Source organism: Calonectris borealis, chromosome 21 (assembly GCF_964195595.1).
Source record: "Calonectris borealis chromosome 21, bCalBor7.hap1.2, whole genome shotgun sequence".
NCBI lineage: Eukaryota > Metazoa > Chordata > Aves > Procellariiformes > Procellariidae > Calonectris > Calonectris borealis.
Genome location: NC_134332.1, coordinates 10,876,176 through 10,901,912, shown reverse-complemented (window position 1 = coordinate 10,901,912; position 25,737 = coordinate 10,876,176). Strand labels below are relative to the sequence as shown.

Below are 25,737 nucleotides of genomic sequence, written 5' to 3'. Positions count from 1 at the left end.
CCGCCGCCACCCGCGCCGGCTGCCGGGCGGCTCCGAGCCGAGGCCGCGGCCCCCGCCGGGCAAAGGGGACAGGGGGCGGGAGGGCACCGCAGCGGGAGGGAGACAGGGCCCAGGGGGCAGGGGAGGGACACGCCAGTAACGGGGCGCAGGAGGGCCCCCAGCTCCCGCGCGCCTCTCGCCGGTCAGGGGCGGGGAGCGGCGGTGAAGCCCCGGACCGGCGGCGGGGCAGCGCACGCACCTGGCAGGCGCCGCGGGAGCGGGCCGGGGCCGCTGGCGGGAGAGGGGGCGGCCCGAGGGTGGAAGACGGGGCGGACGAGACCCCGCCAGCAGCGCGAGCCCCACCTACCCCGGCCGCCGCCGCCGCCTCCCGGTGCCGGGCCTGGGCCGCCGCTGCCGCCCACCACGTGACCGGGCGGAGGGGGCGGGCGCCCCGCCAGGCGCTTCCGGGTGCGGGGCGGAGGGCACGCGAGCGCTTCCGGCGGCCGAACAATGCGGTTCCGAGTCGCCGTCCTGGGCTGCGGCGGCGGCTGTAGGTCCCGGTGGGCTGGCGGGGCGCGGGCGGCGGCCCCGGAGCGGGGTCCGGAGCGGGCCGTGGCTCCCGCTGCCCCCGCCGCCGCCTCCGCCGCGGGCCGGGTTCGGCGGGCGGCCCGGCCCGGCCGGGGGCGCGGCGGGTCGCGGGGCCGCCCGGGGGGCGCGGCCGGCGGCCGGGCCCGGCCCGGCGCTGGGGCGGCGCGGCCCCAGGCGCGGCCGGCGGCTCACGGCGGCTCTCCTCCCCTCTCTAGGTCCGTAGCCGGAGGCCGCGGCGTGCGCTGCGGTAGGAGCGGCCGCGGGTGCCAGCGGGGGGACGCGGCCCGGCGCTACAGGTACCTGCCCCTTCCCTCCCTCCCTCCCGCGGGGCCGGGCAGGTGCGGGCGTAGACAGCCGCGTCCTCGGCTTTTGCAGAGGATTTCGCGTTCGGGCGCTGAAGAGCTGCGCAGGCTCTCGGCTGAGCTGCCCTGGAACATCGTTTTCCCCGTTCTCGGGAAGAACGTGTGCAGGAGCCGGTGCCCGCTGCGGTCGGTGGACGCCGAGGAAGCCCCTGCTTCCAGAGGAGGGGTGCTGTGCCGAGAGCCTGGAGGGTCGCGGCGGACCAGGAGTTAGGCTCGGTCTGCGACCCTCCCGAGAAAGAGGGCTGGGGGTTCATCTGGTGGCTTTTTGTCCTTGGAGATCAGGAGTAGTGGAAACTGAACGTGTGTCAAGGCAAGTTACTTCTTTTCTGTTTTCAGTTTGTCACGATGTGACTCTTGTAATCTGCCTGAGGAACACTGAGTGGCTGGAATAGTTGTGTCTGGTTAACAGCACAATATAGTGTTACCTTGGCATGCGCACTTTAACTGCGTAGTATCCCGAGGTGGAAAAAACAGGCTCACAAGTAGACTTCCTTCATCACTTCCAACAGAAAACACAAAAAGAAACAGTTCAATAGTGCCTGAAATTCATTGAAGATACTTCACGATGATCTGTTGCTACCGTTGATATTTGCCAAAGGCTATTGCCGCCTAAAATTAAACTTTTTGCCCTAGAAATGGGGATGAGCCAGGCAGCACTGAAGACAGGATGACTAAGAGACCGTGGCGGCTCTACTTTCTGTAGATTCAGCAGAACTGGTTGTACTGCAGAATGATGCTACCCGTTTCTGAAATTTCCGTGGTCCCCTGTTTCTGAAGGCTTTTGAAATCCTTTTCTAATTTTTGCATGCCGTACACTGGAAGATATACTTGATGGGCTCGAGTAGTGAGGAGGTCACGTGTCCGGATGATGCCTGATCAGCAAATTGAAACAACCCAGATTATCAACAGATACTTCTAAAAACATTCATCTCTGAACCCTTGTCTTGTGTATTCATTCATTTACACTAGGCATGTAGTGTTGTGTATACTGAGCCGATATTTTATGTCCCAAGAGAGCCGTATCTGCTTTTATCTATAAAGTCAAAGCTTCCTTTCAAGCTTTATGTGGTGTTTGTAGTAGTTGCGAGGTGTATGTTTTGCTTTGTCGTGTTATTTTATCTCACCAAATCTTGCATCATTTAGTCTTCTGTGATTTCTTCACTTCCTGCAATCCCAGTTCTCTGGCAGGATTGCGTGAACAGTGTTTCATCAAGAATCAGTGTAGTCTTATAAATCCTTACAAGAACTGTTGAAAGACAACAGATTGATACTTGTTTTATGGAAGATCCAACCCCTGCAAAAAACCTTAAAAGGCCATCTAAAACGATGCGTTAAACCCAGTGCTGCGGGTATCGCAAAGCTTGCGTAGTCCTTCCTGCTAAAAGACTGGCTTGTCGAAATTACGTTACTTCCAATGAGACGTGTCCTATGTCAATACTTCTGCAAATTGTGGAGTGTCCTAGAGGAACTGTAGCCACTGTTCTTGGATTGTAACTCTTATGAGCAGTAGATGATAGATGCAGAAGGTTAGGAGGGATGTTTGTATGTCTGGCAGGTGCCAGGTTCTGTCTCGCCTTGAATTCATTTGTTATGAAAGCTATTTAGGCATTAAAGGAACCAAAAGCTAAAGGGACGTCATTGTTATTTGGTAAAGACAAAATCTCTGAGGCGTTTTAATGTGGAAGCAAAGCTTAACAAGATCTAAGGCTGCTAAAAATACTTCCATGGTTTCCCTTTAAATTCCAGACAAGTAGTGTGGAAAACATTTTAACTCTTTAGGATACTGCTTCAGGAGAATTTCTGTCATATCACCTCTACCTTATATTCAAGCTGCATTAAATTAAAAAAAGGTAAAGATATTGTAAGGCGAGGTATAAACTTGATTTTTTTGACTTTTAACTTGTAACAGACTTTAGTATTTATCTAGGATAAAACATAACATCTGATTAAACATACACTTTATATTATTACTTTAGACCCTTCTAACTTGCATTTTAGAAAACAATAAAGTTCTCACTTGTTTTTTTTCTTGCTGCTTTTCCTTAGGTGTGCCAAAATGTCAGAAAGATCAGATATTCTTCACTTCAAGTTTGACAATTATGGGGATTCGATGTTACAGAAAATGAACAAACTGAGGGAAGAAAACAAATTTTGTGATGTCGTGGTCCATATAGATGACGTTGAAGTTCATGGGCATAAAATTGTATTTGCTGCTGGCTCTCCCTTTTTAAGAGATCAGTTCTTACTAAATGACTCCAGAGATGTAAAAATCTCTATACTGCAGAGTTCGGAAGTGGGGAGGCAGCTGCTTCTATCCTGTTACAGTGGCATTCTGGAGTTTCCTGAAATGGAACTGGTAAATTACTTGACTGCTGCAAGCTTTCTGCAGATGAGCCACATTGTTGAACGATGTACGCAGGCCCTCTGGAAGTTTATAAAACCGAAGCAGCCGTTGGAGAGCAAGGAGTGTGAACAGCAAAGTGACTCCTCTGAGCTGAAGGACCACCAAGGAGACGACGACTCTCTGCAGCAAGATTCACCTTGTATTCAACCTTCAGAAGACAGTATGGACATGGAGGATAGTGATATTCAGATTATCAAGGTGGAGTCCATTGGGGAGGTAACAGAAGTTAGGAATAAGAAGGATCAGAACCAGTTTATTTCTTCTGAACAAACTGCACTGCATTCCTCAGAGCCTCAACACTTTCTTATCAATTCCACTGTTGAAAACAGAGCAAGTGAAATAGAGCAAAACCACCTCCACAACTATGCCCTTTCATACGCTGGCAGTGATAACATCATTCTGGCCTCCAAAGATATGTTTGGGCCTAACAACCGAGGTATAGACAAGGGCCTCCAATGGCACCATCAGTGTCCAAAGTGCACAAGAGTATTTCGGCATCTGGAAAACTATGCTAATCACTTAAAGATGCATAAACTATTTATGTGTCTACTCTGTGGCAAGACATTCACTCAGAAAGGCAATCTCCACCGGCACATGAGAGTGCACGCAGGCATCAAACCGTTCCAATGTAAGATCTGTGGGAAAACATTCTCTCAGAAGTGTTCCTTACAGGACCATCTCAACCTGCACAGTGGGGACAAGCCCCATAAGTGTAACTACTGTGACATGGTTTTTGCGCATAAACCCGTTCTGAGGAAACACCTTAAACAGCTACACGGTAAAAATAGCTTTGACAATGCCAATGAAAGAAACGTTCAAGACATAACAGTGGACTTCGATTCATTCACATGTAGCGCTGCTACAGACAGTAAGGTCTGTCAGCAAGCTGATGCAAGCCAGGTACTGGATGCAGGGAAGCTGCCTCAGGCTGTGCTCAGTTTAAGAAATGATAGTACCTGCGTCAATTAAGCAATTAAAAACAGCCGTTTGTAGGGATCGTGACTGAGAGGAGCAAACAGTTGGTTTGGGCTCTTACCTAAACTAGTGGTATGCCCTGAAAGGCTACGGATGGATGGATGGCGGGTTGGATTGCAAAACCTGGCAGGTCTTCAGCCATTGTTCTTAGTCTTACTTGATATTTTCTGTGAATAGCAATCTTCCTTCAGGTTTCTGTCTGTGTCTCTACTGTGGATTATGGGGTTAATTGTTTCATTTCTCTCTGATTAGGAGACTCAAGACTAACACCTTTTGAAAGACTGTTGCTGTGGGCTGCAAGTAAACCATCTGCTGTACAGTTAGAGGCCTCTCTGTGTCTGGGCAGATGGAGGAAAGAGCAAAGAGGACAAGTCTGTGAGATAACCCGATTATTTTTTTTTTTAAAGCACTGGATAACTGAAAGCACTCCATATAGTTAAATTCAAACTTACCTCTTAAAATTGTCTTTCTCTGATCTTACCCCTAGACCCCTACAGTTGAAATGAAGTATTTTTGTGTCACTTTTTTTGCCCTTTCTAAACTATTTCAAGAAACTTCTGCTGCCAATCAACGCTATCTTAAAAGCTCTCAGGGTTTTTAACCTCAACATGCATTATGAAAAGATAAAACCCTAAATGATTTGGCAGGGTTAGCTGATCATTGCATAGAACTGTTCAAAATGAGAATAAATGGCAGCTCTGGAATGTGAGAGGCTGGTGCCTGGAGTGCAAGTATGACCTATTTCTTATGCTGTCATACCTAGGATTTTTAAAGGGCACTTACCAGTGTATGTACTGAGACAAGCTAAACACTTCAAAACTAAAAATTATCATCCATCTTCTATAAATTTTGCATCACATAAGCCACAACAGTCGTTGGTTTTAGAACAAAGCTGGAGTGGAGAAATACTGCTTTTTGACACTGTGAAAAGAATCTGTTTTAAAAGCTGCAATGTATAACAACTCCATGCTTTTCCTTTTTTGTTTCTTTTTTTTTTCCCCTTAGTTCTTGTATATCTCTCCTTGATATCTAATAAGGGCCTCATGTCAGCTAACTTGATGAAAGAAACAAAAATACCTGCCATAAGAACATTAACAACATAAAGTTTTTTTGGTTTCTTGGACATTCAAATAATACTTTTTTTTTAAGTGACCTGCATAGTTCATGGCCATTAGTGTTTTACAGAACCTAGGATAAGGTATAGGTAGCACAATTTCTGTAGGTTAATATATCAGCTATTGACTGTACTCAGCAATACCTCTTGTATACGGCCTTAAACATCAAATGTAGCGGGAATGGCATGTTAATTGGGATTCTGGGATTATACCATATTGCTCTCAAAAGTGCCGTGGAATTATCCGCATCCCAGTCAGGCTGAAGGAAACTAATTTATCTGAAGAACACCATTCCCAGTAGAACAGCACTCTTATTACATTGAAGTGTAGCATAGACTAATAATCAAATGGCTGATCCTCGGTAGAGAACTGCTGTTTGTATTTGGAATAAGTATTTCTTCCAATGCAGCTCTTTTCCACAAGGTTTGCCATGAGGCTGAGATTATGCTTCCTACCTAAAAGTAGTACTGTTTGTGTGTTTGAGTGAGGGGGTGGGGGTGAAAGGCTGCTATTGTATGGTGAAAAATGCTAACCAGGTATGACCAAAGGTGTGTTAGAGCAAAAAATGTTTTGTATTATTATCAAAAGTTGGTCTTCATCTTCAGATATGTTTGTGTAGAAGCCAGGATTTCCTTATGCAGACATTACACTGATGGACAGATAAAAAGCGTTAATCTTGCAGAATGTTTTCAGAAATCCACATACTTTGAAGTAGAAAAGCAAGGTGATTCTGTGAATCAGTTTTTGCAATTGAGTTTTTAAACTACTGTACTTGACTGTTACATGAACTGTTACATGGACAGCTATGAAGTAAGCAATGGAAATGGAGTCAGGGCATTACATCTTTCAAGTTGTAGCAAATATATTTAGGCCTAAAATCTAACTATTTGGAACTTTTAAAAATTATTGTTCAGGTTCCTGGGGCAGAAAATAGGTTTGCATGGGAAGAAAAACTGTTTTTCCTCTAAAAGCAACCTGCTTTCAGAATCGTTTTGAGCTAAAACTGACCATGACAGTTGCATCTGACACTTGCATTCTGTCTTCGGGCAGAATCTTCTGTATTGTTCAAACATTTTGATAATATATTATTCACTATATGGAAATAAGTTATAGCGCTAACGTCAAAACGAAGATAGACATGGAGAATAAGAGCTTGCAGAGCCAGGTCAACATGCTGTAAGGGACTAGTGAACAATCTAACCAGATATGAATATGGACACGTTAAAGAAAATGGTCTTCTGCCAGAGAAAGGAGTAAAACTGTAAAAATGCTAGAAAAAGTGGCAGCGAAATGGACAGTATTGAAAGCTTTGTCTATCTGGGAAATTTTTTTTCATGAAATCATGAAGCTGTAATGTTACTGCAAGAAGAGTACAGCTTGTTGAAGTAGCTGTGGGTGACCTGAAGCTGTTATGAAGAGACAAGGGGTTTCCTAAGAAACAAAAGAATGATTTGGTCAAGATATATAGGTTTTCAATCCACCCTGTGCTGTGGTGATGTCAACGTCTGAGAAGGCTGAGACTGCTGACCGTTCAGTTAAAAGGCTGCTTGTGGTCATTTGGTGAGACTGTGGCAGAAATAAATAGGAAAAAGAAGAAATGCAGAAGACTGCTTCTTCAATGAAAGTGGACACATCTGTTGGATGAAAAGTGACTTCTTACTGATGTCTGTGCTTTTGGCCTGGCAAAAGGGTGCAGACCGAAAGATTTATGCAGCAGACGGCTGCGTGACTCCAGAAACACTGGGGATCTAAGAGGGCAATACGCTGATGGCACGGTGCAGTGTGCACTGGGGGTAGAGTTCATCTAAGATTTGTCCCTATATGGAACAGACAAGTGAAGAGTATAGAAGAGGCATTAGAAAAGAAAAATCTGGCTAATGCTTCTTCTCTGAATTACAGATTAAAATGGAGTGAGAATTATTATAAATGGAATATAGAGGCAGCTCGATTATAGAATAAGATGAACTTAATTGTCCATGTATGTAAAATGTTGTCTTCATTGCAATGTTCCGATTAGTGAAAGACTAGATCCATTGGTTGTTGCTACTGATGCTGCATATTCAGACGAGGACTACGGCAGTTATCATAATCTGTGTGTTAATGTGTAGAATACTATTTGCTGGTAAGTGGATAGTCTCACAACTTAATGTGCTGTACAACTTCCTGCATATCCTAAAAATAACTGAAGTCTATTACAAAAATATTTTAATAACTCCTTGAATATAATAGGATTTTTTTTTATGTTGGCATTTTATTTATTTTTTTAATATAGAAGAAGAAGAAAATCTTAGAACTCTTAGGTTTACCAGAGGTTTAGGCTCACCACTTTTCTGAGTGGTAGTAACTTGTGTAGCATGTGTTCCTGCAGCATTTGGTGCAGCTGCACAGCTTCCTGTATAGATCAGGGATGAGTCTTTCCTTAATTTATTTTTGTTTTAGAAGACACGTTTTGCAAGTTAGTAACTGATAAAATTGAAGTGTTGGTCTTTTTTCTCCCCTAGTTTTTTGGCAAAACTTTAAGACAGCTGCCGCTGAACTTCTGTTGAAGTAACTAAAAAATTAACTCTGTGGGGCTGATTTTGGTTCTGGAGTCATTGGGAGGAGTAAAGGCGAGGAGGGAGAATCAAAATGCGATACAAACTGAAACTGTTGAAAGAATTCTAAAGTCACGTTAAATCTTGATTTTTGAAAACAAAGCGGGGGGAAACAGTCGGCCCTCTGACTTGGTAAGGGTTGAGAAGGCAGAACGGCCGTTTTTCCTTTGAGATTGTATAATCGACGGACTGAGCATTAGCTACCTCTTCAGTGACTGGGCAAAAGTCGTAGCCCAAGTGTCATTACCAAAGCAGGCGGGTCGGTGGCTGCCGAAGCAGCTCCCTCCCCGCCCCGGGGCCGGGACGGTGGCCGGGGAGAGGCCAGCTGCTCGGCCCGGCGACCCTGCGCCTTCCCTCGGCGTCTTCTCGCTGATGGCACCCGCCCCCGCGGCGGGGCGAGGAGTCGTCCCCGGGCAGCTGCTCCCCGAGATGCCTTACGGGGGCGGCGGCCCGGGGCCGATACGTTGCTACCTCTACCGGACGTTTGGCGAGGCGCGCCCCGCTGTCGGTGCGGTGTCCCCGGCGGCAGCCGCTGTAGCAGTGCCAAGTCTTCTAATAAACCTGCTGCTAACTCTGTCTCCCGCCGCCTCTCATTTCCCGCCGCGGTAACGGCGCCCGGGGGTCAGGCGGCCGCGCTGGAGCCGCTTCCGGCGCCGCTGCCGGAAGGGGCGGGCGGGGAAAGCGCTTCCGGGGCGCTGCGGCACCGGCGGCGGAGCACGCACCGGCTGCAGGGACCGGCCGGGCCGCGGCCGGTGAGTGGGGCGGAGGGCGGGCGGGCGGACGGCTCCGCGGGGCCCGTCAGCCGCCGCGGGAGGAGCGAGGCCGCGGCTGGGCCCTGCCGGCGGGGGTGGCCTGGGCTCGGCGTGACTCTCTGCGGCGGCGCCGGTGCCTCCCCCGGCGCCATGGCGGCGGACTCGGAGGTGCTGCACTTCCAGTTCGAGCAGCAGGGGGATGCCGTGCTGCAGAAGATGAACCTCCTGCGGCAGCAGAACCTCTTCTGCGACGTCTCCATTTACATCAACGACACCGAGTTCCAGGGGCACAAGGTGATCTTCGCCGCCTGCTCCACCTTCATGAGGGATCAGTTTCTGCTCAATCAGTCCAAGCAGGTGCGGATCACCATCCTGCAGAGCGCCGAGGTGGGCAGAAAGCTGCTGCTGTCTTGTTACACGGGCGCTCTGGAAGTCAAAAAGAAGGAGCTGCTGAAATACCTCACCGCCGCGAGTTACCTCCAGATGGTTCACATCGTGGAGAAGTGTACCGAAGCTTTGTCGAAATACCTGGAAATCGATGCTTCCATGGAGAACGGTAATCAGACGGCAGAGAGGTGTCATTCCTCAGACGCTGAACTGAGGAGCGGGGATGATGCTTTAGATAAAGATTGTGAAATAATTGAGATCTCTGAAGACAGCCCAGTGAATGTAGAGTACCCTGTGAAACAGGAGAAGGGGGACATCCCGCGGCCTGCAGTGCAGAGCCTGATCTCGGAAAGAAAGGACACAAAAACCCCGGAAATATCAACGGTTGAAATCGGATATAAGGACGATGAAATCTGTATCTTCAGAATGGATTCTATGAGCGTACCGAATGTAGAAAATGATCATTTTCCTCAGCCTTGCACATCCTCTAAAACAAACTTGTATTTTCCGGAAACCCAGCACTCCTTGATAAATTCTACAGTTGAAAGCAGAAATACAGAAATGTCAGGAAATCACTTTCAGGCTTTTGTCAGTGACAATCCAGAAGGAACTTCCAGTCTGATGAATGGGTTCCAGAGCCTGGAGGATTCTGGCACTTCATGGCGGCACCAATGCCCCAAGTGTCCGAGGGGATTTCTGCACCTTGAGAACTATCTTAGACATCTAAAAATGCACAAACTCTTCTTATGCTTGCAGTGTGGCAAAACATTTACGCAAAAGAAGAATCTCAACAGACACATCCGGGGGCATATGGGCATCCGCCCCTTCCAGTGCATGGTTTGCTTGAAGACCTTCACTGCCAAAAGTACGCTTCAGGATCACCTGAATATCCACAGCGGAGACAGGCCCTACAAGTGTCATTGTTGCGACATGGACTTTAAACACAAGTCTGCTCTTAAAAAGCATTTAACTTCTGTTCATGGAAGGAGTAGCAGCGAAAAACCAAACCTGAACACTGTTACAAAAGTTAAAATAGACTATGATTAATAGAGGGGTGGATGTGGAGCCAGGCTCCACAAAAAGTTCCTGCCTAGTGAAATTCTAGATGAAATTTTAGATACAGATCCCCACGTAATGGAGAGAAGCACAAATATGTGACTGCTGATCAAAGATAGGCCTTGTGAGCAGCAAACTTGCCTGCTGTATTAAGGTTGCTATTGCTGTAAGTGCGAAAAAGGTGCTTACTAGTTGAAAGTAAACTGCAAAATACGAGAAATTATTTCATGCTTCTCTTCTATTATCCTGGACGCATTCTGATTTTCCTCCCCCAATTACGTTTTGCACTCCCCTGTTTCAAGGGCAGGCACTGCTGATTTTCAAACTATTACTGATATTGCAATAACCTGAAGCCTGAGCCATGATGTTCCTGATCTATAACAGCTAAGGAAAGGGGATGTTTTATTTATTCTGCAAATCAGTCATTCCCTCCCAGTTCATGTACCATTTATGGTGAAATCATCTCCTTACTTTGCTAGATCTTTCAACAGAAAGCAGGCATGTTTTCATACCCAAGTCTGTGATATTTAAGAAAGAACACACAACAAACAAAAAATAATCAAGGAAGCTTTCAGATTGCCTCTTGCAAATAGAGAATTGGTAAAAGAGAAAGAAACAAACAGTATTGCCTTGCAGTTCATTTTTAACTGGATAGTCTCATTAGAAGGACTTGCGTTCAGTTTTATGAATGAGTTCCGAATTTTTCTAAACTTTTTTCTTCTGATCCTTTTTTTCTGTCATACCAGTGTTGTGCACCTATATTTGACTAATTCCTGACTAGTCCTGTTTGTTGAGTTGTAACATTTGCCTTCATTTTTTACAAATCTTAGATACATACACTAATGTGAAAAATTAAGCTGTGTGCTGTTACATAATAGCAGTTTCTACATTAATTTTGAAAAACAATCCTTTATATCTTATTAGGAACGGCTTAGACATAGAGGTCTTCTCAAACTCTAATTCTGTGATACAGTAAAACAGTAACTATGTGTGTTTGGATAGGTGTGTTTGTACTTCGTCAAAGGTCATTTCAGTTTCATCACAAGCGTCGAAATCCCTGTAACGCAGAATCTTTATCCTGTACCTGTCTTTGACCGGTATATGGTTCTTCCACTTAATGTGATATGAATAAAGAGTCAATTCAGTTGTTAATATGAGATAACGGTACTTACATTAGATTCCCTCCAGTTAGCAAAAAGCAGTAGTTCTTAATCTTGCCTGTATCATGAGGGTACACTTCCCTTCAAGTTTCAGAAGTGCTGTTACGAAGTTGTTGCTCCTGAGTCCAGAAGTCTGGCCCGTGTGCTCCATAACCTGGCTGTTTCTAAAATACAAGATAGTATTTTTTAATGTCAGTTAACAGGTTTCACCTACTTTCTTTCCCTGTGTCTGAGAGTGCACCAGCCATCGTTTGGGGTTTTATTTATCAGCTGCGTGAGGGGTTAGGCGTGTACAATATCTACCATGCAGTTTCCTGTTATTATCTGTAATAACTGTGCCAGCGTTATTACTGTCTTCATCTATTGGAAATTTCAGTTGAAGAGTTTTTAAAAACTTGTTTCATTAGGGTTTTTTTAAGCTCTTCATCTGATGTTATTAACACTTAAAGTACATATTAGTTGGCTTGCAGCAATATTTGCAGATCCCAGTTCATACTAGGCCTTGTTGTGGTAGGCAGCGTGCATCTTCCTCAAAAACCCTGTAGTCTAAATAGGAAAGTAGTGTGTTCTGAAGCTGAGCGCACCACTAGTGCCGTATTCCTCCAAAAATTCACAAAAATGTCTGACTTTACACAGTTGACTTGTGAAAGATTCCATTGTATTGGATCATTAGAAAGGCATGTGTGCCAGTCTGCACACGTGGGTGTCCCTATGAATAATGGCAGAAATGACAGCTCCCGAGTAAGTAGCTAGCATAACTGTGAATTAAAATCACCTGTTTTATCCAGTACTTTAAGCGTAAGGCCCAACCTTTCACAATCTCTGCTATTATTTCATATTAGAAGTTGATAATTTGCTTTATTTTGGTGATTTTTAACTATAGTAATTGTCATGACAATGACATGACATGACATTACTGTACTTAAAAGGTTTGGGAGTCATTTATGGTGCGACTGCCTGACATTTTGCAAAAACATTGCATTTTATAGCATTGTCTTCTTTTTGCATTCATTAGTCTGTCACTGTTTACGGCCTTTTTGACCTTGTGATTAGTATTGTTTGCTTGTTTTTCACAGAATACCATTAATTTTGGATTCTTACTTGCATAAAAATTAAGGGTCTGATTTTCAAAAGCATGCTAATACCTGCACTTGTTCTTACTGTATTTACAGGTGTTAACTTGGGTATACGCACAGGTTTGTGTCTACAGACTTAGTTAGTTACTTAAAATAAACTCCTTCATACTTGGAAGAGGTCATAAAACAAGGAAATAGTTTACTTCCCTGCCCCTATCCTTTTTACATTGGGCTGCTATTACTGTAGTTCAGTGAGTAGTGTATTGTGCATTTATGGGACAGATTTGGTTCAACTGTGCTTAAATTTGTTCAGTTAATACGCATTTTTGGCAGGTATATGATTATCGTTGATAACACTTCAAAAGATCACTCCTTGTTTTTTGTTCGACTGGTTTTTATAGGTGTATGCATGGGTATTTCCCTGTGTGTCAAAGGGGAAAGAGGCTGATCTTTTGAAGTGCATCTTCTGTGGGAGCAGGATTGCGAGTTATTTTGGTCTGCTGTTGTATTGCATGTAAACATGAGAGGGAGTTGTGTTGTGCGGTGGGCCAACAGCATGTTTTGTTCCGTGGCTAGAGTGTCTTGGTAAGCTTTGTGAACAAAAACTGATTTTGTGCACATGTTCACATTAGTGTTTCCTCTCCCCTCTCCATACATGTAACCACTTGTCCTGTCATAACACAATAAATGAAATGCAAACAAGATGTTGTTTCAGAAATACATGTGCTTTCTTCTAATCACAGTTAAATAATTCTGTGCATACCTCAGTATTTAGTATTTTGGCTTGTTACAGTGAGTAAACAAGATGTTGTAAACAAAATACGGTGTTCAAGTGGCAGTCATTTAGACACGCGTTTTTGCAGTCCTTCAGAAGGGTCCATCAGCAGCACCTACTTGTCGGATGAACACTTCCTCCTCAGAAATCACAACTCTACACCGCCTCGGCCTTCGTTAAAACACCCGTTTTGATCTTTGTGAGCGACCGGAGAAAGGCGGTGCAGGCCCCGGGCTTTTCTCTCGGGTGGCCTGTGGTAACGCAGCAGCCCAGGGGCTCCCGACACTACTTCTGCTCCGCGCCGGCCCCGAGGCGGCCTGGCCGGGCCCGCGGCCTCTGCCTGGCGGCTTCGCCTCTCAGCTCCTCAGGAGGCCGTGCGGGCGGCACCGGGACAAGCGACGTGCGCCAGAGACGGCCTCCAAGCCTCTCATCCTTCTGAGCGCTAGTAATAATAAAGTTATTAATTAAATTTTGAAAAGGAAAATAAATAACGACATTAGCAGTGCAGACGGGGCGGTGCGCGTCGAAGAGACGCTGAGGCGCCGCTGAGGCGCCACTGAGGCTAGGCGCGCCGCCAGGGGGCGCTGGCAGCGGCGGCGGCCACTCTGCCACGCTGTCTCCATGGCTGCCGCTTCCCCATGGCGGCGGGGCACGTCCGACGGCGCTTCTGTGCCGTCGTCTCGATGGTAGCTCCTCAGCCGCCTCCCACAATGCCCCGCGACACCCCCCCCCCCCACCACCGCTGTGGTCACGTGCGGGGCGGTGGCGGGCGCGGCGCGGCCGTTGGGCTCTCGCGCGGCGGCGGGCGGGTCTCGCGAGAGGGGGCGGGGCGGCGCTCCCGGCTGTCAGCGCGATGAGGAGGCGCCGCCGAGGCCCCCGCCGCTGCCTCCGCCGGGCCGCGCCGCGCTGCCCGCCCCATGGCGTGTGAGAGGCCGGGGCCGCCGCCTGCTCCCGGCCCCGCCGCCCGCGCCTCGCAGGTAGGAGCGGGCTGGGCGGGGGCAGCCGGCGCGGGGGACGCGGTGACCCGGCGGGGCCCCGCCCGCCTCCCCCCCCCCCCCCCTCCTCCCCCGCCTCCCGGCGCCCTGCGGGGTCCCGGCGCTGCGGAATCCGGGCGGGGAGCGGGGCCGGGCCTTGCCCGCCGAGGGCGGCCTGTCAGCGCCCCCGCTCCGCCGGGTACCGGCCGCCGCTGCGGCGCGGGGGAGGGGGCTGCCGGCCCCCCCCGCTGCCGCTAGGCCGCTGGGCCGGCCGGGGGAGGTGGGGCAGCCATTTGGTGGCGGCTCCGAAATGACGGCGAGAGCCGGGGCCGGGCACAGGTGCGCGGCGCGGCCGGCGGCTGCTGACAGCGGCCTGGCGGAGGGGGCGAGGCTGCGAGGAGACCCGCCGGGCCTTCCCGCGGCGGGCGCCGGGGCTGCTCCGCGCTAGCACCGGCGAACGTAAGGCGGTGAGGCTCCCGGTTACCTCGCTGGCAGCCCTTCCGGGACGCCGCAGCACCAGGCAGCCGGTTCTGTGGTGTCCTCCAGTACGGAGGAGAATTGCACCGGTATCACGAGTATTCCCACTCTTGTGGAGCTGTGCTTTAGGGTAATGGTGGAGAAGAGTCATGGTGGAAAATAGGCCCCAGAACTGCACCCATCGTGTCACGGTTAACGTGTCTTAAACAAAAAAACAAAACAACTGAGCAGGAAAAGCGTGTCTTGGCTCTGCTGATGCTTGAGGTGCACTGGGGATTTCAAGCGTAGAAGTCGGCACAAAGCATAGAAAAGGGCAGCAGTGTGATTGGAGAGTGATGAGTGTTCAGTTACAGCCAGGGTTCAAAGTGGAATGGCATGTATCTTTAAAAGAGAAAAAATGACAAAGTTTAGGCTGACAACCAGGAAAATTTCTGATGTAGGTCTGTTTCACGTTAAGTGCAAACTTAGGATTTTGTTTGGGTTTAATTGTAATTCCTGTAGCTACTCTTGTGATCATTCCTTCATGCCCATTATAGCTATATCATAATGTTGAAACAAAAATTAAAAACAGCGCTTCAGATTATAAGGGTGCAAATTTGTAATTGTGGCAGAAAAGATTTTCTCATTTTCAATGAGAACCAACAAGTACAATTGTAAATCTTCTGAATCAAAATACTGTTATTTGACCTTTGGTCTGTGTTAAATATCTGTGGAAAGTCTAGAAACTGAAGTTTGTGTTGCAAGTATAAGTATTATTCTGTGAAGCAGTGAATTCTTAATTTTTGTAATTAATCACTTTCCCAAGACCTGCATGCCTTGTTAATGAACTTTTTCTTGTTTCTGCAATGTAAGCAAAGCTTTCCGCAAGAAAAGGTTTCTTATTAACTTGTGTTCCTGTCTTGTTTGAGGTCATGGCCATTTCTCTCAAAAATATTCCAATTTTAGTGTCAGTGCTTGAGATGCCTCAAACTTAAGTCCTAGTCTTGAGTATTGATCTTTTTTATTTAAGGCTTTGTTGATTTACAATAGATAGAATATTCTACAGTATCCAGAGCGTAATAGCTAGTAGCATTTTTGTTGGGTGTATGGTACATTTTGTTTGGTAAGATTTTTGTATACCCCTTAATGGGACAAATAGAAGTGGTCTCTCTCTGTATTGACTGGACAATCCTAATGAAAGGAAAAAAAATCTATATCCATGGGCATATTAAGCTATTCTGTACAAACTTTAAAAAGGCTTTCTGACTCAGATAGAACCCTCTGTTTTCTTGCTTATGTCTCAGAATGGAATTGGTATTTCATTAAAATTATTTGAAAGATGTTAGAATATGAAATTTCTCTTTTGTAAAATGTATAGTTGAAGCATGAAGGTTGCGTTTTAAAAAAAAAAAAAAGGCATGGGGAACTAAGCCATACATGAGAGTCCTTATTCTCCGAAAATATTAATGAAGAGTAAGGAATTCTTCGGTGTATCTCTTCTTGAAGTAACTGTGCCAAAATAGATCTGTTTAGAAATAGATTCCCTTTCTCTGCACTCAGTGTAAGTTCAACTGATTTTGGTGGCAAAGAAAATGTTTTGTTCATTTGCCCTTCGATTAGTCTGGAAAAGTCAATACTGTTACAGGAGCTGAATTGGTATCAGGCTTGTGGCAAGGACAAACTCTCCTTTCAGTGACACCTACGAAACATGAAAAAAACCACAGTGGCATTACATAAGTATATAGGAGACTTTTAAAATCTAGTAACAGGATTTCTGCTAGCAACACTCGAACAGGAAAGAGCAGGTGTGAGCTGTTGGGGATATACTGACTCTAGTGTTGACTTGGCGGGGATTTACCTCTGAATTGAGTGAACTTTGGCAGTCACTGAGCAACTCTGAACTTAAATTTGTATTAGTGAATTGTACCACTGTTCATAGGGAATTACTCTTCAGCCTTGTTTTAAGGAGGCAGAGGAGATCTAAGCTTTAATTTTTAAGATAGCAAATGAAGCATCCCGTAGGTGTTTTGGCAAAATGTAGTCTGGATAGCGATATATATTCTAGTATGTCACCAAGTTTTCTCTTGATAACTCTTCTGGAATTTAAATTGGCCTGTAGATACTCCCCGTAGCATTAATGTTCGGTGAAAAAATTGCATTGAAATACTGTCTTTAATGGTCATTAAAGACTCTGCTTTATAGATAGCATTTGCATGTGATATAAAGAGATTTACATGTGACAGATATTATGGAATGTAGAAATAAGCAAGTCTGCTCTGTAAAGAGGATTTATTTTAATTTCAAGCCGTCATAGCTGAATGATGCAAAGCTATTATGGGGATGGCCCTTTTCTAAGCCTTTAATGAAGCTAGTTTTTTAGATCTGCAGATGATCGCTGTTGAAGAGAAATGAATAAAAGATTCTAGCCCTTTCAGAGAATAATTTAATACTGATAATTTGATTACGTGGACACTAAGTTTTTGACCCAGTCAGGGTGCTTTCTACATAACCCAGGAAGGAAGGCGTGAAAAAGCTACCTCCTTGTAGTGCAAACAAATGATTAATCTGCATAAATGGAAAATTATAATGGAGATCGCTTAGAAAATACCATGATCTCTGCAGCCAATATTAAGAGCAAGTCAATATCAAGGACTCTTTAATTTAGTGATTAAAAATCAATTGAATTCTAAGATTTAGACTTGAATCCACAGTGGGATTGTAATTGGACTACCTTAATTTGTGAAAATGCCATATAATCCCACAAGTTTTTCAAGATTTTCCTTCCTCTGTAGAGGCAGCTTTCCTTTGTTCAGCACTGACAGAATTACTCCATGTCGCATTCTCGTACAAGCTCTGCTTATTAGACTTTCCTTTGCCCGTGTCCCACGAGGGACCTGATCAAGTAGGCCTGAGCAGAGCAGACTTAACGTGGAGCTACAAGACTGCCACTTCTGTTCAGAAACATGACTGCTGGCGATACTGCTGTTTCTCTGTCTTTTACTAGGCATTTGCCTAGGCTATGGGGGAACTGAGCTCAAGCCTTCAACCCTTCCTTTGAAAAGGGATGAAACTTGCATATCTCGCATTTTGGTAAATGCCCTGACTCCGGGCAATGTACAGCTTTGAAGGCGATCGCTCCCTACCTCGCGTTGAACCTGTTTGACTTTTGAGACAAGAAGGTTTTCTTAGGCTGAGACCCATGCTCACTATGCTACCTAGGAATTGGGGCATGTAGCTGGGGAGGAGGCACCGAATTTTTTTTGTTCCTTGCTCAGAGAACTATACCTAGATTTGATCCAATGACTGATTAGTAAAAATGCACAAATTATCTTTAACAATGAAGCAAAATCCAAGTTGTCTGCTCGGGCAGCTGAAGACTAGGCTGCAGTTGTCTTTGATGAATATTCAGTCCTTTTATGTGTGAGGAATAGCTTCAAGGGGAGGGACTGAAATTGCCCCATCTCTAAATGTATGTGTTTGGATGCTTCTTTGTAAGATGAAAACATGGGTTAAAAGTATTTAAAAGTAATTGAATTTGTATCTCTCAGTGTAGGTGAGAAATCTAGTCACTGAATTAAGATGTAAGGCAACACCAGCACCACTAACTACAGAATATCCCGTTCTCTGTTTTTGTGTAAAGTTGTTGAACTCCTGGGGTCTCTGATGTGGAGAAGTCAACATCTCCTTCTGGTGTTAGGCCTCTAAGCCCTGGATAAAGGTAGACTTTAAGTTAAAGCATTGTCATCAGAATTTCTAATTAGCCAGTCCAGGCAATGTTCAGCTCAACGTGCTGGCTCAGTATCCTGCCGTGGGGTTCTGAAACCTCTCCTTGCCTTGCTTAACGAGTACCGATACTGAACTCAGGAGGCCAAGCGCCAAATGTTCGACATTGCTCTTCATAGATCAAGCTCTCTATCTTTAAAGGCTTGTTGGAATTCCTGCAGATTTGTGTCATGTCCCTACCTTCCAAATATCCCTTTATTATATCTGAACAAAATGTGATGGTTTTTGGCTGGGTTCTGGTTGGCTGGTGCGTATATGCTGATAGATCAGAAAAGTAGGCAGAACAGACGGATAACTGCTGAGCCTGGTGCTGTAGCCTCTCCTGAGAAGCGTGTGGATTTGGACCTTTTTCCAGATACTAACTTTCATGGAATGTATGTGCATTTCAGATGTGGCGCTTCTCTGTCAGGTTTGCTCAGAAATGGTCCAGGGGTCCTCAGATTCATGTGGGAGAGGAACAGACTAATAGAAAGCATGATCACCCAAGCTTGGTTTCTTTAGGAAATCAGGATTAAGTGATATTTATGATGTCCAAAGGTTGTTGAGTAAGTACAATGACTTTGATTAGTTATAAAGAATGTCATGGGATTAGGTAGCTAAAAATTAATGTAAAATGAGAATATCTAAATTTTACGACTTCCATCATTTGTATATGGTACAGTTATTCGAGAAAGGTTTTGGGGCTCCACCTTCCCCCCCCTTCCAATTTCATAAAATGTTCTGGTCTAAAATTGTCATGAGAAAATCAGTCATTTATCGTTGTTACTCCACTCCATTGCAACCATTACTGCAATGGGAAGATATTACTGTATTAGAAACAGAAAATTGCTCAACTGTAATAGTTTTTATTTATTATGTAATTTCTGAACTTAGGCTTGTGCATTTTTCAGTTTGTCATCTGAAGTATTGCTTCTAATAGTAATACTATAAAATTTATTGTGACTATACTATGTAAACATCTTTTAAGTAAAATGTCTTTTCAAACTGTTTACTTTGTATGTTTGGCCACTTTCTGTATCAGCCATTTCTTTGGGATTTTTTTTTTTTGCAGGGTGCTTCTACTTCAATGGGGAAGAGAAGCTCTGTATATGTATAGAGGTAGATAAGATAACATGTCTGCCAGAATGAACAGATAGACCAAGGGTAATTGTACTGTCTGAGTATACTGCCTGTTAAAAACAAACCCAAATCGATTTCTGGTTTACCTTCTTTATTATGCCCTCCTCCTTGTGTTTGCTCAGTTTAGAGCACTGGAGCGATTTGTTCTTCAAGAGGATGTCCCTGAAATACATTGTTTCTGACAAGGAGCAAGAATCTATTAAACATTTGGCTTATGCTTTTTGTAGAAGTTGACATGATAATTAGGAGATGTGAGATTGTTTTCTTAACACACTGGAGTGCAAGAATGGCAGGATAGCTGGCATGCTTAATAGAGTATGGAGACTTCCTCTGTGTATGGCTGCTTGAAGTTTTAGGAGTTGAGAGCTTTCCCCAGCTGTTTGCTGATCTAATTAGATTTTTTTCCTGTCAAGAAATCTGAAGGTCAACACATGCTTAGTGGAATCTGTCATTTACGATGATTAAATGCTCCAAGATGGATCTTTAAAAATCGGTGGTGCACGCTTTAAGAATCTGTTGTGTTTCATTTCTGTGCTGGTCAGGAAAACAAACTACTATATTTTAAAAGCTTGTAAATAGAGAGGTGGCTTTTCTTGTAAGTCTCTGAAGTATCTGTGGAAACTGAATGTGGGTGCTGTCTCAGAGCAGAGATTCCTGCATTTGAGATAATTAATGAGCAGTGTGGAAATAGAGACTGTTTATTAGGAGATTGTCAGTGACCAACAACATATTAGCAATTGAGCTGTGTGTGTACTAGCCTTTTCTTAAACTTTTCCCTCTGTGAGTCATGGTAGTAGCACACTTCCCAGAGTCGTCTAGTTTGTGCTGTTACCTGTGTGGTGCAGTCAGACAGGTTAAAAAACACCGATGGCGTTCCTAGGTCAGCTGTAGTGTTGGTGTTAGTATCTTGACATTTCTGGTAATGCTGGCAAAAAACTTCAAGGAAAACGTTTACTGCGAGGCTTCACACTACAATTCCTTGCATCTCTTGTCTGGCTGTTTGGTAGGGAAGCTGAAGTAGGTGTGCTAAAGGAAATGGTGGGATTCTCTATAGAGGAATTAAAAATCTTTCTAGGCATGTTGGCTCATTGTTTGGTTTTGCTTTTATTTGTTTTGCTTTTGAATTTCCTTGGTTAAAAGACATATGTAGCAATAGCAGATTAAAGAGGACTGCAATTTTTTTCATCCCTGTAAGATCTTTGATTGTGCTTTCCTAGAAGTTGGATGAAAATGTTTTGTCCCATGCATGTGAATATTCTGGCTTATGTTGAACGTGTTACCTCAGCAGTTTGGTTTTGAAGGGACAGGTTCAACTTTCAGTTTGTTGTGTTTTACACTTACTATGGGAATTCGTTTGGGGGAAAAATGACTGCCTAATATTGAAAAGCTCACTGAGATAAGGACATCTTGTACAAGTATCCTGTTACTTAAAGGGCACTGAATGTTCGTAGTACTAAATAGGATTTCTAAACAGATGGTCATAATTGACGTAAAATACATCCACAGATAGAGTCTATTTGGTGTTCTAGTAATTATTTCAATGGTCCGATACTTTAGCATTAATTAAACTGTAGCATAGCCAACAATGGAATTGCAGTAAAGAGTTACTGAACTCAAAGGCGAAGGGGAGATCTCAGCTTCCTCAAAACAATTACCTTTTTTTCCATTATTGAAGAAAAAATAGAATGTTAAACATGTAATTAAAACATTTGTGTATTTGCATTTCTAACAAGGTGCGAGGAGAAGCTTGTTCATAGCCTTGAAGTGAACTAACTGGTCTCTAGGTTGCATAGAAAGTCAACATCGTTGCACATTGCAGCAAAGGGTGGGGCTGTGTAGCCCTTAGATGAAGCTGAGAATTTAAATCTTCATGACGAAAGCTTGAATGTAAACGGTTTCGATGAACTTCTTCGGCATGTTATCTTTTTCAAGAACGTAAGTTATGTAAGATGGGATGTCTTTCAGAACAACTTCTATAAATCCGTATTTTCTTTACAGTACATTTATGTGAACGATTTGCATGGTACTACTGCACAGAGTGAGATGTTTCAAGAGAAAAGACTTAATAGCAAGCCAACTGAAGTTATTGCTTGCTTTATCATAAGTTTTGTCCTAAATACCTGCATTTTCAACACATCAGAGATTTTCTTGCTGTGAGTTCATGAAAGTGGAGTTGCATTGTTGTGCAAGGTAGAGATGTGAAAAGCAAAGTTGAATACAGCAATCTGTGACCTTGAGTGCACCAATGGGTTCTTGGGAGAAAAGGGAGAAGTAACATAAGAGAATCATAAAACTAAAAACTAATCTCTCATTCTTTTCTTATGATTCTTCACTTTTGTTAATTGATTTGTCTTTTACAGAAAGAGAAAATGTCTCTAAAAAAAAAAAGCAAAGCTGTGTTTAGTTTGGTGTCTGATTAAGTCTGAAGAAGATTTGCAGAAGGAAGGCACTGTTCTATTTCACTTCAAATGGAAATAACTTTTTAACTCCTCCCTTGCCCGCCAAAAAAAAAAAAAAAGAAAAAAGAAAAGAGTTCTGTGTCTTCTCCCCACCCCAGGCCCATTCTACAACCAGGGAGTGTTTTCAGGGTTTTGAAAACTTGAGGTTAGATGAGATAGTGTGAGAGATGGTTACTGTGATTCATGCCTTTACACTTTCTGTGCCAATAAATGTCGTCTTCTTCCTACGCTAAAGGTGTATTTAATCCTATGAGAAGAACTTTAATGCTGTTTATTGTGAATAGGTTCAACTTCAACTTATGGTAGTCTGCATTAATTCAGTTCATGAGCCTTTTTTGTACAACTATTAAACTAACACAAAGTTGGGTTTTTTGAGTACTTCAACGTAAGGATTTGGTTTTATTCTGTAAAATATTGAAATGGTGGGGGTTTTTTTAATTAAAAATCATTCTAAATTAGCAGAAAGCATGTTTTAAATACTCTGTTATTCACTTACAGCTGCCAAAACATAGTACAGTGAAATAATGGTCTGCTAGCCTGCTAAACAAGTGTCCAGCTTCCACAATGCCTGTGCAGGCAGCTCAGTGGACAGAATTTCTGTCCTGCCCAATCTGCTACAACGAGTTTGATGAGAATGTGCACAAACCCATCAGCTTAGGTTGCTCTCACACTGTCTGTAAGACCTGCCTGAACAAGCTTCATCGCAAGGCATGTCCTTTCGACCAGACTGCCATCAATACAGACATCGATGTGCTTCCTGTAAACTTTGCACTCCTCCAGTTAGTTGGAGCCCAGGTATGATTTAAGCAGCTCTTTGTTTTGCCACTTCGTGTTATTACCATTTACATGCCAGTTGCAATACGTGTGCTGATCTGTTTCCCTCATTTTAGTCTAAAAACGGTAAGACTAACTATGTAATATTTAGAAGTCCATACATACTCTAGAAGTGACTACATCATTTTCAGGACCATCCTCTTCTCATAAAATGAAAACACGTTCTAGTTGTAAGCTGAATTCTGGTTTTAAAAGGCTCTTGAACTGTGACTGGAGAAAAACACCTATTAGGAAATAGACAATTATCTGTCACAATTGTCATTATAAAAGTGAACCTGCAGATTGCACTTGTTCATTGTACTCTTGCAAGGAATCTTGTTTCTACATGTCACATGTTCGAAAGTAGCTAGCTGTTTAACCAAGTTTCAGAAGTGTGTGTGTATAATTTTTTTTAAAATATGCATGATGATGGCTTTTCAGTTGCATTTTCAGACACTGGCTAATCAGGCCAGGAATGTTCCCTGTGCTGTCTCGTAGCAGTGGCAAAACAGCGATTATATAATCAGCACTGTGCTTTATGGAGACTAAATAAGTCTGTTCACCTTATGCTGATTCATATGCTTTTTCGTATTACTCTCGCTATAACACCTGGGTGATGCAGTAAGAAGATGCTTTTTACTTTGCTTTTTAATGCCTTATCACATGCCGTGACACAGCTATGGGTAATAACACTATCTATGTCAAAGTGGTTTTGCTTCTCAAGTTCACATGTTCCTTTCATTTTTTTTATTTCTAAGTTTGTGTCAAATCACTGCCTTGATCTTACAACATTCATTTTCCTGATCTCCTAACTTCTTGAAATGTCTTTCAAACCATTGAATGTATTGTGACTAATACTCCCTCTATTTTCATTGTCTGACCTTGTTACTCTACTTAGAGTTTTTTTCCACCAAGTTAAGTTTGCTAGTTCTTCTCTTTGAAGATTTCAGCATGCCCAAATTATGCTTAAATTATTTTTTAACTTTGCATTTGATTTTTTTCATATTTTCTTGCCAGTTAATTTTGTCTTATAACTTCCCTTGTCTCTCTGTAGTAAATCATGCTGATCTTGTACACTGATCATCCTCTCAAATCTTGTGTTCTTCATTCATCTTTTAAGTGCCTTCTCATTAGACCTTTCTATTGTTTTCTATCCTACCTTTGTTCTTAATGTGTTGAGTACTAACAAAAATAATCTTTCATCACCCCGATCCTCATCTTGAGTTCTTTTTCTTGTTCCTTATTACATTTTACATACCTGGGGTGGGTCCTGTCTTTTACTTCTCTAAAAAAAAAAAAAAAAAAAAAGCAGTGTACATCTGCAGTATTATGTAATTAATAGTAGTCCTGTTGGTGCCATCATAGGCATGTCAGATAGGTCAGCCGGGTACATATCATTCTTCTCCCCCCTCCTCCCCCTTGCATTTTCTTAGGTACCTGATCATCAGACAGTAAAGTTGAGTAATGTAGGAGAGAACAAACATTATGAAGTAGCAAAGAAATGTGTTGAGGATTTGGCACTCTACTTAAAGCCATTAAGTGGAGGAAAAGGTGAGTCTCTACTGAACAGCGGAATTTTGATGTAGCTTATTTTTAACAGCATTGTGGTTTTAGGACTGATTTTAGGCGTCAATGGGATAGTCCTCTCATTTTTGCAATAAATTTTCCCTTACATCTTTAAAAGCTTATTCACACCAGTGACTTGATTTTTTTTAAGTTTACAAAATATTCTTTTTTATTTAATAGTATTTCCTTGGGGCTGACTTTGTACTAAAGCTGAACTTTCCTCAAAGAATGGGTTTGATGTCAATTTAAGACTTTAATTAAAATTCTTTTTGATAATGAATTACACAGAGTTGCTGAAGAGAAGGGAAGATGCCTGTGACTAGTATCAAAGTCCTAGAGGAAGACACATACTATTAGACGTTTTTGTTTGTCTTATTCAGATAAATTTATCTGATTAGAAGCAATAGTTTGCCTTTTCTCACTTTCTTTGAAGGTGTTGCAAGCTTGAATCAGAGTGCGCTGAGCCGTCCAATGCAAAGGAAGCTAGTGACGCTGGTGAATTGTCAGCTGGTGGAGGAAGAGGGTCGGGTTAGAGCTATGAGGGCAGCTCGATCACTGGGAGAGAGAACCGTTACAGAACTGATCTTGCAGCACCAAAATCCTCAGCAGCTTTCTGCCAATCTTTGGGCTGCTGTCAGGGCACGAGGATGCCAGTTTCTAGGACCAGGTAAAGTACCTGTAGAATCTGCGACAGAGTGTATTTAGCTATAGCTTTTCTTAACACAAAAAGCATTATTTGGAAACTCCTTGTGTTCGATTGAAGATGTAATTCTGCTTTTCAACTTTTTGCCAGGGAAAAAGGAGGAAAAAAAAAAAGACTACTACAAATTAGTAAAATCTGCTGTTTTAAAGTTTTGGGGTTTTTTTTTCCCCCTTATTAACTGTTCTTTGAAATTGTGAGGAAGTATTTAAAAAATCCTGGCAAAGAAGAGTAAGCATGCTTTCTGCACAGTTTGTAATACAGTGTAACTGTTACACAGGCTGGTTGTACTGCTGCCTGTGATTAGAATTGGATAGGAAACTGCAAATGCTCTCTGATTCATACTTTAGCTGTAAATACAATCAGCCTAACTTTGGTTGCAGCTTACTTTAATTTTAAAATTTATAATGATCCTGTTTATATCTTCGATAGAAACAGCAAATTCTTCGTTAAGAATGTTGCTAAAGCAAGCACAGAAATGAGGAGGAAATTATGTTTAAGGTGGAGGTAGTCGTCTCTTGATTCCAATAACTGATAATAGCATTGCTGTACTGTTCCCCTATTTATTTTATACAGTTTTGTGGTGTAGCATTGATGAGATGTCCAAAACGACAAAGCCTACAAGACTGCACAGTGGAGAAAAG

The 25,737-nt window shown here is 43.6% G+C and overlaps 4 protein-coding genes across 16 annotated transcripts in view; 3 read left to right on the top strand and 1 right to left on the bottom strand.

Annotated features, from left to right (window-relative positions):
- RABGAP1 (RAB GTPase activating protein 1) overlaps nucleotides 1–410 on the bottom strand; it is a 75,288-nt gene extending 74,878 nt beyond the window's left edge. For 2 of the 4 annotated variants that reach the window (XM_075170835.1, XM_075170838.1), the window contains exon 1: nucleotides 239–410. The gene's annotated coding sequence lies outside the window, so the exon portion shown is untranslated. The remainder of the gene's footprint in view (nucleotides 1–238) is intronic. The other 2 variants (XM_075170837.1, XM_075170840.1) reach the window with 2 other exon arrangements.
- A 47-nt stretch (nucleotides 411–457) lies between these two features.
- Nucleotides 458–7,664, top strand: ZBTB26 (zinc finger and BTB domain containing 26). 5 transcript variants are annotated; one of them, XM_075170823.1, is made up of 4 exons: nucleotides 458–529; nucleotides 783–863; nucleotides 1,027–1,239; nucleotides 2,976–7,664. In XM_075170823.1, the coding sequence occupies exon 4, from the start codon at nucleotides 2,986–2,988 to the stop codon at nucleotides 4,300–4,302; it is 1,317 nt and encodes a 438-aa protein (XP_075026924.1). In that variant the 5' UTR covers nucleotides 458–529; nucleotides 783–863; nucleotides 1,027–1,239; nucleotides 2,976–2,985; the 3' UTR covers nucleotides 4,303–7,664. The 5 variants fall into 5 exon arrangements, with proteins under 5 accessions (XP_075026924.1, XP_075026922.1, XP_075026920.1 ...); XM_075170822.1 differs by lacking the exon at nucleotides 1,027–1,239 and having other exon boundaries at nucleotides 506–529; nucleotides 2,976–4,233; nucleotides 4,561–7,664; XM_075170820.1 differs by lacking the exon at nucleotides 1,027–1,239 and having other exon boundaries at nucleotides 507–529.
- A 1,125-nt stretch (nucleotides 7,665–8,789) lies between these two features.
- Nucleotides 8,790–13,150, top strand: ZBTB6 (zinc finger and BTB domain containing 6). Its single transcript, XM_075170818.1, has one exon. It carries the CDS (start codon nucleotides 8,920–8,922, stop codon nucleotides 10,201–10,203), a length of 1,284 nt encoding a protein of 427 aa, XP_075026919.1. The 5' UTR covers nucleotides 8,790–8,919; the 3' UTR covers nucleotides 10,204–13,150.
- A 930-nt stretch (nucleotides 13,151–14,080) lies between these two features.
- RC3H2 (ring finger and CCCH-type domains 2) overlaps nucleotides 14,081–25,737 on the top strand; it is a 33,048-nt gene continuing 21,391 nt past the window's right edge. For 3 of the 6 annotated variants that reach the window (XM_075170813.1, XM_075170815.1, XM_075170814.1), the window contains exons 1-3: nucleotides 21,511–22,809; nucleotides 24,261–24,378; nucleotides 24,827–25,060. In XM_075170813.1, coding sequence (XP_075026914.1) covers nucleotides 22,579–22,809; nucleotides 24,261–24,378; nucleotides 24,827–25,060 — 583 coding nt within the window. In that variant the 5' untranslated portion in view covers nucleotides 21,511–22,578. Of the gene's footprint in view, nucleotides 14,201–21,510; nucleotides 22,810–24,260; nucleotides 24,379–24,826; nucleotides 25,061–25,737 lie in introns of those variants that run through there. The other 3 variants (XM_075170811.1, XM_075170810.1, XM_075170812.1) reach the window with 3 other exon arrangements.

Bases quoted from the DNA above. Each gene is read 5' to 3' on its own strand.
- ZBTB26 (XM_075170819.1), top strand. From the start codon at position 490: ATGCGGTTCCGAGTCGCCGTCCTGGGCTGCGGCGGCGGCTGTAGGTCC. The intron at 864-2,975 runs GTACCTGCCCCT...GCTTTTCCTTAG, and splicing joins GACGCGGCCCGGCGCTACAG to GTGTGCCAAAATGTCAGAAA.
- ZBTB6 (XM_075170818.1), top strand. From the start codon at position 8,920: ATGGCGGCGGACTCGGAGGTGCTGCACTTCCAGTTCGAGCAGCAGGGG.